General features: G+C 41.3%; 1 protein-coding gene across 16 annotated transcripts in view; it reads right to left on the bottom strand.

The window, feature by feature from the left end:
• GPHN (gephyrin) overlaps window positions 1-14456 on the bottom strand; it is a 383133-nt gene that overhangs the window by 110116 nt on the left and 258561 nt on the right. For all 16 annotated transcript variants that reach the window (XM_088465315.1, XM_088465310.1, XM_088465314.1 and 13 more), the window contains one exon: window positions 6710-6844. In XM_088465315.1, the coding sequence (XP_088321441.1) occupies window positions 6710-6844 (135 nt within the window). The remainder of the gene's footprint in view (window positions 1-6709; window positions 6845-14456) is intronic.

Raw genomic sequence — 14456 nt, 5'->3', positions numbered from 1 at the left:
TGAGCCAATTCATTTAGGGTAACACCACAGAAATAAGTTATTTTTATTCATTAATAAGAAAATGGAACTAACGGGGGACTAGCTGCTGAAGAGAGAGACATGAGCATGATCACTAATTTGGGACACATTTACCCACAATGCTTAGGGCAGCACCAGTAACATCAGACATAGTTTGGACCTTGGGCTGTAGACAGGGCTTGATAAGGCCCAAATGGGTCGAGAGCTGAAAATGATTAAGAGAATATAGTGAGAAGGGGAGGAGCTGCGACCATCCCTATGTGGGTGTGGCCAGTGCCATGTGGGCGTGTAACTCCCTACACCATCAGCCCCAATGTCTCTGTAAATACAAAAAAAGTTGAAAAAAATCCATAATTTCTGAGGAAAACAAAAATACAAATTTCCATCCACAGAGCCGTGTAGCTATCTAGAGATGAATAAAATAACAAAATGTGCCCCCATCCCACAAAAAAACCCAGAAGAACAAAACAAAAACCCATCAACCAGCTACTGTGCTAGACATCCTGAGCAGTTATCCACTTTACTGGACAGCAGGCTATAATGAAAACCGGTACTGAGGAAAGGTGACTTTTCTCACTAAAGATGCTACAAGTGCTGAAAAGGGCAAAAAAAAATTAAGAAAAAAAAAAGCACAAAGATACACATATATTGCAAATAAATGTTAATTGAAGAAATAACTGCAAAACCGTGATTAGAAACTTTAAACTTCAAAAGTAAACTTTTTAATTTGTTATAGTTAAAATGGGAACTAAAATCTTCTTTACTTCTATCTTTGGGCCTGATTCAGCAAGGAACGCAGTTGCGAATACGTACACAATCGGCCGCCAGGGGCTGCCAAATGCAGAACGAGGCAAAATTCCTGCAAGGTAGTACTAAAGGCTTTGCTAATTTCTGGTTTAGGACCTGATTCAGACCCGCTCGCTAGATGCGATCGCTCGCACCCAGCGTATGCAAATTCGGCTAAGTGACGGCATGGCAGGCTCAGAAAGGCATAAGCAAGCCCACTTTGTTTTGGCGAGCGATCACTTTGTCTCTATAGACACCCTTTAGCTTATGAGGAGATGCCCACTAACGCACGTCATCTACAGGAAGTGTATTAAAACATTGGTAGATCGAGGACAATCGGAAGCGATCGCAGCGCTTGTGGTTGCCTTACCCTACCACAAGCACTGCGAGGACATCAGTGTTAAAAACAGGCATGTGACGTGTACTATGACGCTGGCTGTTAATTATGCACGCCTCTGAAACGGTGTTAAAACACTCAGGCACGCCTGCGTTCGCACCTCCACTCCCCCGTTATTAGAGTCCTGCCCCTGTTACCACCCACAAACGGCCACTCCTGTCATTCATTACACTGGGCTGTCTTTGCTGGGCGAGCGAGCGGATTCTGATCGCTCCGAGTAGTTCACGTACACGCAGAATGAAGCGTTCGCTTACCATCGGCCGCGAACGAGCAAGCAGGCGCTTGCGAGCGGCTCTGGATGAGCTCCTTAGTGTAATTAGTGTCTGGACAGACCTGGTATACAGTTACAGGGTGAAACACAAACCCCTATATGTAGCTATGAATTACTTTTGTGTCAATATCTTTTATGTTATCAATTAGCATCAAAAACGCAGCACTATTTGCATTTGAAATCTCTTAGTAAACAAGCAGTAGGGCATACTACAAGAGTGGTGTAGGCAGGCACATAAATGGAATATAAGTGACTGCAAGAATGGTATGGGGACAGTGTCGGACTGAGGTATGAAAGTCATGCAGGTATGGGCCCATTCTTAAGGGGTTTGGCCAGCCACAGAGGGACTGCCCACTTTCAGGAAAGCTAACCTTGGTGAAGTTTCCATAGAAACAAACCAAGTTCATCCATGATCCTGCTCCAAGTTACTGACCCTCTAGTAGAGTAACAATCTATAACTTGAGAGAACGGTCTGGAACCTGTCCCCTAGAGGAGGTGATGGGGTCCTCAGACAGCTCATGTGTGCCAGTCCGGGGAATAAGCCAGAGAAGGTTGGTGCAATGTGTGTATTTGTAAAATTATGGCTGGCATGGATTATATGCAAGATGTTGGCACAGGGTTATGTACTTTACAATGTATCTTCACTGGGCTAAACATTTACTCCTGTCTTTGTGTTGTGCAGGAATTTGTACCAAGAACGTCTGCTTTTTGGGATAGCCAGGTGAAATTCTTTACCATAATCTGTTACTGCAAGACAGCAAAAATATTAAACTACTGATGAGTTCATATGTACAGTAGTTCTGTAAAGGGGACAAATCTAATCAATGTGAAATTTTATAGCAAACATAGAAATAGTACTGGAAAAATACAAGGAGCCTAAAATGTACAGCATGGTATTAACTATTTATTACATGCATATGTTATGTGTGTATGTAAATATATATATATATATATATATACACACACATTTTTTTTTCCCTTTTACAAATTCAAATTCTTATAACAATCAACTACACATATATAAAATCATACAAGTCATAAAATGGAATAAATCAGTTGAATGCGTATCTCTTGGTTCCTAATGGAATGTTGACACATTCAATTTTAAGTGTCATGATGTGTTCCACAGACTTTATTTTAAAAAATCAAATCAAATATGTAGTACGTACTACTGATAATTGAAAATATCCCTATGAATCAGCTTGACTATAGCCCTCCTCAGAATGGTATGATGCAATGATTATAGTCCCGTGAGGGCAATAGTTGCTGAATGCTTGAAAAAAGGCAATGATTGTTCTAAGAATTTGAGGGAAGACTGATGAAGTAATTTTAATTCTGCGGTAATTTATTAACTATCCAGTTATATGCCTTCTATTTTTATTCTATTCAATTAAATGTATACGTATGCAATTTGATCGAGTCCTTATCATTTTTTGGAAGTAATTATATCATCTGTATTTTTCTGCCATCTCACACATATATTTTATATTATTTATTAGCGCAGAGGTATATTATTTATTAGCGCAGAGGGATATTATTTATTAGCGCAGAGGTATATTATTTTTTAGCGCAGAGGTATATTATTTATTAGCGCAGAGGTATATTATTTATTAGCGCAGAGGTATATTATTTATTAGCGCAGAGGTATATTATTTATTAGCGCAGAGGTATATTATTTATTAGCGCAGAGGTATATTATTTATTAGCGCAGAGGTATTTTATTAGCGCAGAGGTATATTATTTATTAGCGCAGAGGTATATTATTTATTAGCGCAGAGGTATATTATTTATTAGCGCAGAGGTATATTATTTATTAGCGCAGAGGTATATTATTTCTTGTTTCTTTTCAATCCTTGAATTTGGAATGAGCTTTTCACAGGCTCATTCTTATCTCGGCAGCTGAACAATAAGTATTCTTTCAATTCGACTAGATGGGCAATCAATCACATTTGAACTGATTTGCGCCGTTGTTCTTTGATCATTTTCATATCTACATTACTCTGTCCTACCGGCAATAGCAATTGAGCAAGCATTCCAGCTGTGGCCTGACCTGATGTATGATATGATACAGAACCAATATTACTTATTTCACAAAGCTTGGAACACCCTTGTGGACACAGAATCAGTGCCGGGATGCCTGATAGGGGACTTAATTCTTTATATTGATATAAATTAGACATGTTAAATCTTAAACTACTAAAGCAATTCCAATAGGCCCAATTGTTTATTTAAAGGGAGCCTTGAGCAAGCAGAAAGACAATGATTGCACTGAGTAGCCCCTGGAATCCTACGTCATGTATGCACTGTAGCATGACATAGGAAAAGCCAAGCTTGGACGTGTTGCCAGCTTATGGCAGCTGGGGCAATGCATTTCCGCACTACATTAGACCAGGTTAGGACAAGTCAGGGACAAAGGTCTTTCTGTGAATTTCATGATTCAACCACGATATTACCTAGGATGGCTCAAATAGCTAAAGATTTGTTTTTATTATTATTTAGATGGATTTGATTACCACGATAAGTGGCGTAAATATTAAATCACCTTGCACATTATTAACCTCACTAAAATATTATGTACGGGGCCATTATTGAAGTCAGTGTACTGCACAGGTTATGTACTTTTATTCTCTGTCTGTGCTCAGTGGTGAATTTAGTTTATTTATGCCCTGAGCATAACGCAATCTATCGACCACGTCTCCGCACCTGCTTTATACTGCCGCCAAGGCTTCATGACCTTCAGTACACTGATGTGAGAGATGGTCACTGTTGCTAATACCTTTCTTTAGACAGATCCTTGCATTTTAGGTCTCGTAGTTCACTAAACCATAATTACAACTTCAAAGAGTGCAAACAGAAAATGTATCATCTTTGTTAAGTCCTCAGTAGATCAAAACTACTGTATAATACTATACAATACTGTGAATGTGTATGTTAAATATGGAATCCTGCTTGTCTGACATATCTAGAGTAGTCATTTTATACTTTTACAGAAAACATTAATCTACTGGATGTGTATCATTTGTATTATAAAATATATATTTCAATTATAACAGAAAGTTTTACAATGGATGGCTTCAATATTGTGTACACAAATTAAAAATCCTATGTTCAGGATAAATGTACAGTCATTTATTAAGTTATAAATATATCACCTTAGTTATATGTTAGAACTTTTGTGTATTACCTTTTATAATTTATACTCCTCACCATTGCAATCATTAGTGTAGCGACTATTTCCTGTGCAGAGATAACTAATGACTGGAGACAAATAACTCATGGTAAATAGCCCTGCTTTCACATACTATCTCATTCATCAGTGACGTACAATTATCTTATTTTGAAAGTAGACAAAAATTTAGACCAAGACTTCCCACGGGGTAAACACTCCGACCCAAGCTGAGGCTTCACTGTGCCTTGAAGGAAAGAAATGTGGTCACTTCTGGTTAGTAGCACAAACATGCTAGGACTGAGCACATTGTAAATTACAGCTGGCGATGGGGAGAACACAAAATAGAATCTAGATCTGTAATGTAGAAATAAGTCACTTATGTAGGCTTGTAAGTAGGGTGCACTCCTTGATATATTTGGGTACCATAATGAATCAGTGCAATGTATATATATAACACGCACACTAACTATATATATATATATATATATATATATATAAATATGTACTTGTATCTCTCAAACTAATGTGCATCACATTAATCACAAACATAATGAAAAACAATATTCATTGTTACAAAACAGTACTAAGTAATTAACAGAACATTTTCAACTGTTGCTGGTTCTATACTGAAGGCGACGAGGCTGTAACTTCCACCTTAGAACTGAACATCCATTGGACACCTCCCTATCGCAGCCAGTATTGTTCCAGTGGCTGGCGGGGTCAGGCAATACACCTAATATACTGTAGATGGGCTTGTGGCTGAAAGTAATGCTATGTATCAAACACAACACTACAATACAAATTTTATAAGGTAACCTGTAATATATACATGAAATATATGTCCACGTGTAAATGACCAAGGTAGAGGAAAATTAAGGTTGGTATATCTCAAACCCAGCATTCCGTCTGTCCCGGTGGTTGGCATTAAAACTTTCTACGGCAACAAGCACAAATGGCTTAAGTACTGATTCTTGTGTGTTTAGGAGTAAAAAAAAAAAAAAAAAAAAGAAGAACGATGGGCGTTAGTGTACAACAAATCCAAAAGGAGCACAAGATTTTAAGGTGGATGAAAATAATAATAATAAAAAAAAATAAATGCACATTACTCAGAAAACCTTTAAATGTGTGAAAATCATAGAACACCAGCGTAAGCTTGCTAACAAGCACAAATGGCTTAAGTACTGATTCTTGTGTGTTTAGGAGTAATAATAAGAACACCAGCGTAAGATTGCAAATGTTGCAAGCGATTACACTTAATGACATGCATCAAAACACCCACAAGGAACAATGTATATGTACCATGGCATGGTAAAATCTAGGAATAAAAGGACTGGATATACTGTACAGTCTAGCAGGGATGGGCAAAAAGCGGCACTCCAGCTCTTGTTGAACTACACTTCCCAGCATGCCTTGCAACAGTTTTAGCGGCGCCAAATAGCAAAACTGGCAGGGCATGCTGGGATATGTAGTTCTACAACAGCTGGGGGGGGGGGGCAGCTTATTGCCCACTCCTAGTCTAAAGTCACAACACAGGTCGTCACCTAAACATCGCATCAGAGAACTTTTTAGTGGGAGCACCGTACGATATATTGTTAATGTTGCCATCACTAGTCATGAGACAGTCTCCGCACTCCGTCTGTTCCCGAATAACATCTTCCACGATGTGAAGCTAGCAGCTGAGCTGCTGAAGGGTGGCCAGCTCCCAATTAAGAGAATATTCTGCTTTGAGATCCGTGAAAACGAGACAGATGATAACCATTTATAAAATGCATTCTCTGGACATTTATACAATCATTTAGCATCATTGTTTTCAGAGTCTTCTTTTAATTGTGCAACGTTTAATGTCGTACACAAAATAGTGATACTGTAGGGCGTAAAAATGTAACGCTAGCCATTGTCCTTTTTTACCAGAGTATATTACCTTAATGTTTGTTCAGTCATTGAGATCATCACTGCATAAATATTCATGTAGACCAAAGAAAACAAAAGCTGCCTATTTCTTTAAACAGCTATAAGGTCACGGCCGCACGCTGACCAAGCCAACAGATACAGTTTGGCGTCTACTTACTTTTGGCGTTGGACAGGAAGCGGTAGAAAGTCTTGACGTAGCCTGCGCCCTTGGTGACTCGGAAGGTGTGGTACTTAGTGATGCCGTGTCTCGTGGAAGTACCTGCACCCCACGAGAGATGATAGAATCTGGAATCTGCATTTTAAAAGGGGAGGGGGGAAACATAATTAGCAAAGCGTCTGTTTGGTTTAGAAGATATACTGCTGCTACATTACCACTGTTCATTATAACTTTCTCTAAAGATCTATAATAAAAGTGATCTTCAGCAATGCAACAAATGACAAGAGTTTAGATTTACCTAAGGTACAGCGTGCCGCTGTTAACTAATGTCCCATTAATCAGCATCCTGGGCGATATACTAAATTAAATGTGGTTACTTTATCAGTAGTAAAACAAATCGCTTAAGAAATTAAATGCAATATTATTACTCTAAACAAAATTGAGTTTCGAAGGAATTGTTGGGTAAACAAGTACAGAGATCAGTCACTGCCAGAACCGATGAGCGCCGTGAGGCGAGCATGAATGTAAATATATACACAGTGCACATTTACATACTGTGAGCTCAATCCAATTAGCCGCGAAGGGGGGCGAGCTGCCGTTGCAACTTCACCATAACCTCGCCCCCCCTTGCGGCCCGCTCTCAACTCGGACTCGCACATTTGTGGCACGCAGCCCTTATGCGAGTCCAGAAGTACCGTAAGGAGACTTACAACCGCATTTACTAGCTCCGCGAGGGAACTCGCTCCTAACTGGATTAAAACCTATGCATGATATTCTCAAAGGAGCTTTCTCACATGCATACATGCCACAAACATCAGACATTCAACACATAAAATGCTCATTATGCATCAATACAGCATTAATGGAAATCACATTTAGAAGACCTTATATTCATCAAAATATACACCCTACATTAACAGGACTTTACCTACTGTATAGGACACATACAAGGCAGCAAGATGTCTGTGGACTTACGGGTGGATTTATATTTTAAAAGCCTAAATTGAGAACATTTCTTGTCTAAGTACAAACGCCCTTATTCGTTCACAGCTACAGTATGCCCATGCACCATGACTGGCAAAACTAAGCCCTAATCACATAATATATAGAGGGCATGATACAATGGTGCACGCAGTGGCTGCGGAATTTTGTGGAGCTGCAGCAGCGATGATGAAATGCTAGTTTCAGCCTTCCCCTTGTGCACCAGCGTGTTACACAATGTGCCAGCCCTGACATACCACTTCCAGTGCCCATGCACGCTACAACACCACTGGCGGTTCACCATTAGCGCATCATTGCGTTAACTATCGACACTTGCACCAGTCTGTGGCAGGTGTAGCGTCTCCATGGCCTCTGTGACTGTGGCTCTGCGTCTGAGAACGCAGCCGCTTTCAATGACACGGCTTCAACACTCCCATAGTATGCCCATGACACGGCTTTTTTTATTTTTAACACCGCTCTGCGCATTTGTGCGTACACACAGGGTAACACATGCGTCATAGGGGTTTTCTGTATTTAATAAATAATAGCTCAACTACATAACAATCGGAATTGAGCGCATCAACAGTACTGACTTTAGAAGACTTCACTGTATACACTACATTGGCTTATATGCCATATAAAGACAGCACAGTGAGAGGCTATTCATTATCCGGGGCCAATCACTTAGTATTTAACTTGGCGAGCGTTGCGGCAGTAGATAATTAAATACATCGCAGCAATTTAATATTGCGCTGCTGCTCCGAAAAGCAGCCCTGCCCACAATACTTACCACAGATGATTCCACTACTGATCAGTTGTGGAGAAATTATACACTACAGGGAACGACCCGGCAGCGTATGTGCATATGCTTGCCACGCGTTCACACCGGCACAGGGGACGCAGGTCCATAGGGATCTCCTTCCCCGTGGAAGAAGCAGGGGGCTCTGGGAACCAAAACCATTTGAAGGTAATTCCTGCAGACAAACTCCAAAAACGTTTAGTTTTCAGAGTTTGCCGAATACTAGGTCACCCTATACGTTCCTGATAATGAATGGGCCCATTACTAAAATCGGGTTGGGTATGGGATGCCAGCAGTTGGGAACCTGACGGTTAGAATCCTGACGCCGGGTTCCCGACAGGGTTAACATACCGACACTTGTTGTTCGGTATGCTAACACTCCCCCTCTCCCTACCCTCCATTCTTGGTGCCTAACCCTAACCTTCCCCCATAGTGCCTGAACCTAACCCCCCTCCTCGCACCCTAAACCTAACCCTCCCACCTTAGTGCCTAACCCTAATACCACACCCTAACCCTTTCCCTAGCCCCTGACTCTGATACTTACCTTCGGGATGCAGACAGTCGGTATTCTGGAGTCGGTATTCCGGTGCCAGTATATAGACCATCGGTATCCCATCAGCCGGGATGCTGGCTACATCCCGCTATAAACATGTGGAAACTAGAATATTTGCATGTGTAACGGGCCCATTATTGTTAATGAATAGGCCCCTAAGAGACCAAATTTAGCAAAATGTCTCCCTCAATTGTCATTTCTTTTTGCCAGATGTCCTGACGTTAAAAATAAATTTTTCATTCTGATTTTCAAAAAGTTTCAGCCGGGAAATCACATCTGATAAGTTTATTTTTGCTTTCAATATGCCACCAGGTATGGACCTAGCCATGCAACTACGAAAAAGTGGCCCTTAGGCCAAGCATGCACAAAGAGAAGTGTTTGCTGAGAGGGCTGTGAGAAGCTCCAACCTACCGAGGGGTGATCTGAGGCTCCAGCTGAACCTTCACAAGAGGGAATAGCCGGCTAAAATGGAGCTAGCTAATGGAGACACACTTTAAACAGCTACTGTATGCTTTCTGGAGCTTAATAGCCCCATATCGTCATCCCATAGAGAACTATGGGGACAGCGGTAGCTAGTGAAAGCTTACAAAACTATCACAGATATCTGGGATATTTGTGGTGTATTCGCTTTAATATATAGCAAAATTGAGCCATAACTCTGTAAAAAGGTCCATATACTTATCAGTGTTCCTATTTCTTATCAATAGATAATATTAAATTATAGAAATATACTAGATATTGTCCCCGGGGCTGCCTGGGTTTTTTATTTTCTCTCTCATTCCTCCTCTCTCTCTTCAGAGCACCCTCCCACACCCTTTTTCTCCTCCTCTTTCTGCTCATCTGTCTATTTTTTTCTTATCAGCACTTGATTTTATTATATAGATTATCCTTAACATTAACTTTTTATTTTCATCTTTACTATTGTACTTCTTGGGGCGTTGTCACCTTTTTTTCCTCTACAGTGTTTCTTTTCTTTCTGTATGTGGCCTGTGTGCCTTTTTCCTCAATACTGCTATACACTTTTAGTGGTTGACAATGCTGGTATTGGCTATTTCTCAGGGGTGTCCATGGTTTCATCATTAAGTGGTATGTGATGCGGATGAGTAAGGGTGGCAAATAACAGAAGTGTTTGGAGACTGTAGAAGTGTGTTACGACAGTACCCTTTGGAAGTGATATAACTGACAGTGGTGGATGGAAGACCTCTGGAAAGATGTTGACCCATGGCAACTTTATAGCTTCACACAGCTCCTTGATATTTGTAGGTACAGGATATTGGATGTGAAAGGACCTCTTCACCATGTCCCATAATGCTCGTTTGAGTTCATGTTGGGTGATTGTGGTGGCCACACTATTCGTCAGAACTCACCAGAATGCTCCTGGAACCAATTCTGGACAACTTGGGACCGATAATACGGTGCATTATCCTGCTCGATTATTCCATCAGTGTGTCCATTATTCCATCATGAAGTCCATGAAGGACTGCAAAAGGGTCATCAAGCAATGCAACATAGTGGTAACAGGTCAATGATGTGTTCAGGCAGACCAGCAGACCCAACCCATGCGATGTGAACAGATCCCACAGCATTATGGAACAACCACCAGCCTGCAAGTTGACTTGTTGACAACTGGGGTCCATGGGGTCTGTGCACACCCGAACCCTAACATCAACCAGAAACCACTGGAACCGTGACTCATCGGAGCACACCACAGGTTGCTAGGCCTCCAGGGTCCAATTAGCAATGTCACAAGCCCAGGTGAGGCACTGTATTCGGTGTCGTAGTTAGGGAGGCCAATTTTGGCCTAAAAATGGCCGGGATTGGAAGCTTCCAATCCCGATCCTGGCATTAGGCATAAATGTTTTTTTTTTTTTAAATGCCGGGCAGCGCTGAGCACCTCCCACAGAGTGCTCAGACGCTGCCCAGCTCGCCCTTCCCCCAGCTGGCACTGTGCATCATGATGAGAGGACAGAGGTCACACTGCGCAGCCCCATGCTGTCTGGACCACCCACGTGACCCACCGCTCTACAGGACACAGCCGCCACCAAAAGTCTCAACAGTAAGTGGGGGCTGGGCGGGGCTTTTTTTTTTTCCCCCAAACAAGGCCAATCCCTAGTATCCCGGGATTGAGTTTTTTAAATCCCGAGTCCCAGGATTGAAGAAAGCCCCGGAATTGGCCTCCCTAGTCGTAGTGCTAACAGGGGCACTTTGGTGGGACTTCTGCTCCCATATGCCAATGAAGCTAAACAATGCTGCACTGACCTGCTGGATATGTGTCTGGTACCTCCTGCATTGAATGTGTATGTGATTTGAGCCAGTGTCGCTTATCTGTTACCACAGACAATTCTGGCCAGACCCTGCTGGTCACGTAGTTCGGAAATGGAATGTCCCATCTGTCGGACACCCACTAGAATGCCCCGTTTGAACTCCGATAATTCAAGTCACCAGGCCATGAGTAGCCTAGCCGGTGTTCAAACTGACTCATGAGAAGTCAGATTACAACTGATGCAGGTTTGGGCATTACTAAGAAGTCACAGTACGGTGACACCACCTACCATTACCTTTATATAATACTATCCCTTGACTTTTGGCACTTCAGTGTATATGTGTGTGTGTTTGTATGTATTATTCAAGTCAATATTCCCCTAGTCTCTTGGAGAGTAAGTAACCTAAAAGAAACACTTTTGAAGTAGAGACAACATTATTTTTACATCAAAAGCAGTAGAGCTGACATTGTCTGTATCAACATGAGAAGCTGCGATGTATGTAAATCAGGTTTGTCTGAATTAAGGTACTGTAGATGTCATGTAGCGCATGCTGTAACCCAGCCCCTTGAACTAGAAAAGTTTTTAAAAAAATTGTAGTTAAGAAAAAATGCATTCAGCAAATACTGCAGAGAGACGGGATTTAGCTCCTTTACATCTTGCGCGCAAATGGCAGAAGTGGTACAAGGCTGTCAGGTGTTACAAAAAGACACAACAGAAAATACAGGAGGCCTTGCCGGCAAATCTAGATCTAAAGACACTTCAAAACCGAAGCCTATTTTCTTAAGTCATCCTGCACGAAGCAGGAGAGAGGGGTTATGCAAATATTCCCAGATTAGAAAAGAAAAATGTAAATGAAGTGAGATAGGCATATTGGTATCAGACAGAACACACACTTGAATGAAGAATTAGATCAAACCGGCCTTAGCAAAACTGACGGGATATTTAAAGCTCTGCGATTCCGTGAGTCTTGCAGAAAGCTTCCCACTGTAAGAACCTGCTATATAAATGTCTTACCATACCGCAAGGCATTTTTTTCCCATAGGATGCACAAGAGAAAACATATTTTATATTAAAAACAATGTGCTTGTACTAGATTGTTTATTTGCTGTTAGGATGGCTTACGCTGCAGATTTGTTTTTGCCCATATGGATATTCTAAATGCAATATAGACTGCGGAAACCCGAAATGCTTGTGTTGTCAAAATATTTAATATTGCAGCTCAGCAAATCTCAGATGTCAGGTAAATGAATGTTATAGTCACATCTGGCCTATGCTTTCTCTTCCATAATTGGGGAATGTCTATCTGGAGTTCAATCTTGCTTAACCTCGATGTTTATAGAGGTAAAACATTAAATAAAAAGCTTCTCATTTCAAGAATACTGTAGTTCAAAAAGCTCTGTTGTCGAATAATAGATGCCCGACTATTTGAAAATAGAACAATAGTCACCCAATGCAAGGGGGAATCCAAACTACATACAGTACTACTTCTGTCAACCAATACTTTGGCAATCCTACAGAATCACACCTATAATATTAATTATATTACTGTTTTTATTTATATTTTTTTCCTGATGCAAAACTTGCGTTTACTGGTTGCCCATCGTATTCCACCACCCAACCTACCATCTTATTATGGTCAAGCCATTTATATTACCCCTCACTTTTGGTCTGGAGCAATAACAATTTCTAATGAAGTAGGAAATATAACATGAAACGCCTGGATCTTCCTCTTTGTGGTTACCGCATGAGTGTCACTACAAAGTACCACTACGGCCCTAACTGTGTGGAGTTTGTATATTCTCCCTGTGCTTGCGTGGGTTTCCCCTGGGTACTCCGGTTTCCTCCCACACTCCAAAAACATACTGGTAGATTAATTGGGTCCCAACAAAAATTAACCCATGTATGTGAGCATGTGGTAGGGAATATAGATTGTAAGCTCTACTGGCGCAGGGACTGATGTGAATGGCCAAATATTCTCTGCAAAGCACTGTGGAATATGTGAGCGCTATATAAATAACTGGTAATAAATAATAAGTCATTGGACGAAAACAAAGTGACCTAAGACTGAAGATGTCATGGCCCTATGTGAAAAGTGCACCGGTAAAATGAAAATGTGCCAAGCGTAAGGATGGCAAAGGAGACCTGTGCACTGTACCCCTCTGTCTAGTTACATTCTTCACATACACTTGCATTATAGTATGCATAGAACTACGTAGAATAATAAGCATGTATTGTGATGACCAGCAAGCTCTGCAATGACTAGTACATCATACCCTGAGATGATCAGCATATATGTTTTAATATAAAAATTTACTGGCAACATCAATGCCCATCAATCAGGCATATTAAACCACCACCAGATGGAGTTATAAGTTAGCTCGTTCCAAGGTGCCAGACAGCTCACCAGGACTGATGGAAAATGGCATAGATTGATCCCCCAAAAACTTAAGCAGGTGATGCTATTTTGAAAAGGAGTTTGTTTCTGGGGTGTTCACTCAAGTCCCAGAGGTGTACCCAATGGTTTCCAGGACTTTTGGGGGGATCAATCTACAGTACACCATTTTCCATCAATCCTGGTGAGATATCTGGCACTTTGGAACAAGCTACCTTAGAACTCCACCTGGTGGTGGCTTAGTATGCTTTTTATCCTTTATTAAATGTGAGTGCATTGTATGAACAAATAGAACGCTGTATTTCTCTTACATGTGAGAATTAGCGATATGGTGATAAGAGCATGAAGGTTTGAAAATCTACAAAAAAGAAGATAATTGGTCTATTCCCTGTCTCAACAAAAAGGAGAAAAATCCAACAAGGACTTTTCTGCCATATACCAACCCCATAAAAAAGTAAGAACACTGGGCCTGATTCAGAGCTGCTCGTAAGCAGCCGCTCGGTCGCTCCGAGCGATGTTCACACATCTGCGCATGCGTATGGGTTGTAATGCGCATGTGCCAACCAGGCAGTGCGGTCGGAAATCGTATACTCGCAAAATAGCGAATGCCTGCTAATTTGAGTGACAGGATGAGGCGTTTGTGGGTGGTAACAGGGGAAGGTGCTTGAAAACGGGCAGTGGAGATCCGAACGCAGGCGTACCAAACGGTCAAAACGGGCGTTTTAAGGGTGTGCATAATTAACAAAGCAGCGTCATCG

This window comes from Taudactylus pleione, unplaced genomic scaffold (genome assembly GCF_031769625.1).
Source record: "Taudactylus pleione unplaced genomic scaffold, aTauple2 ptg001956l, whole genome shotgun sequence".
In the NCBI taxonomy this organism is placed as follows: domain Eukaryota; kingdom Metazoa; phylum Chordata; class Amphibia; order Anura; family Myobatrachidae; genus Taudactylus; species Taudactylus pleione.
Note: the sequence above shows the minus strand (reverse complement) of the source record. Positions and strands in the feature narration are given on the sequence as shown.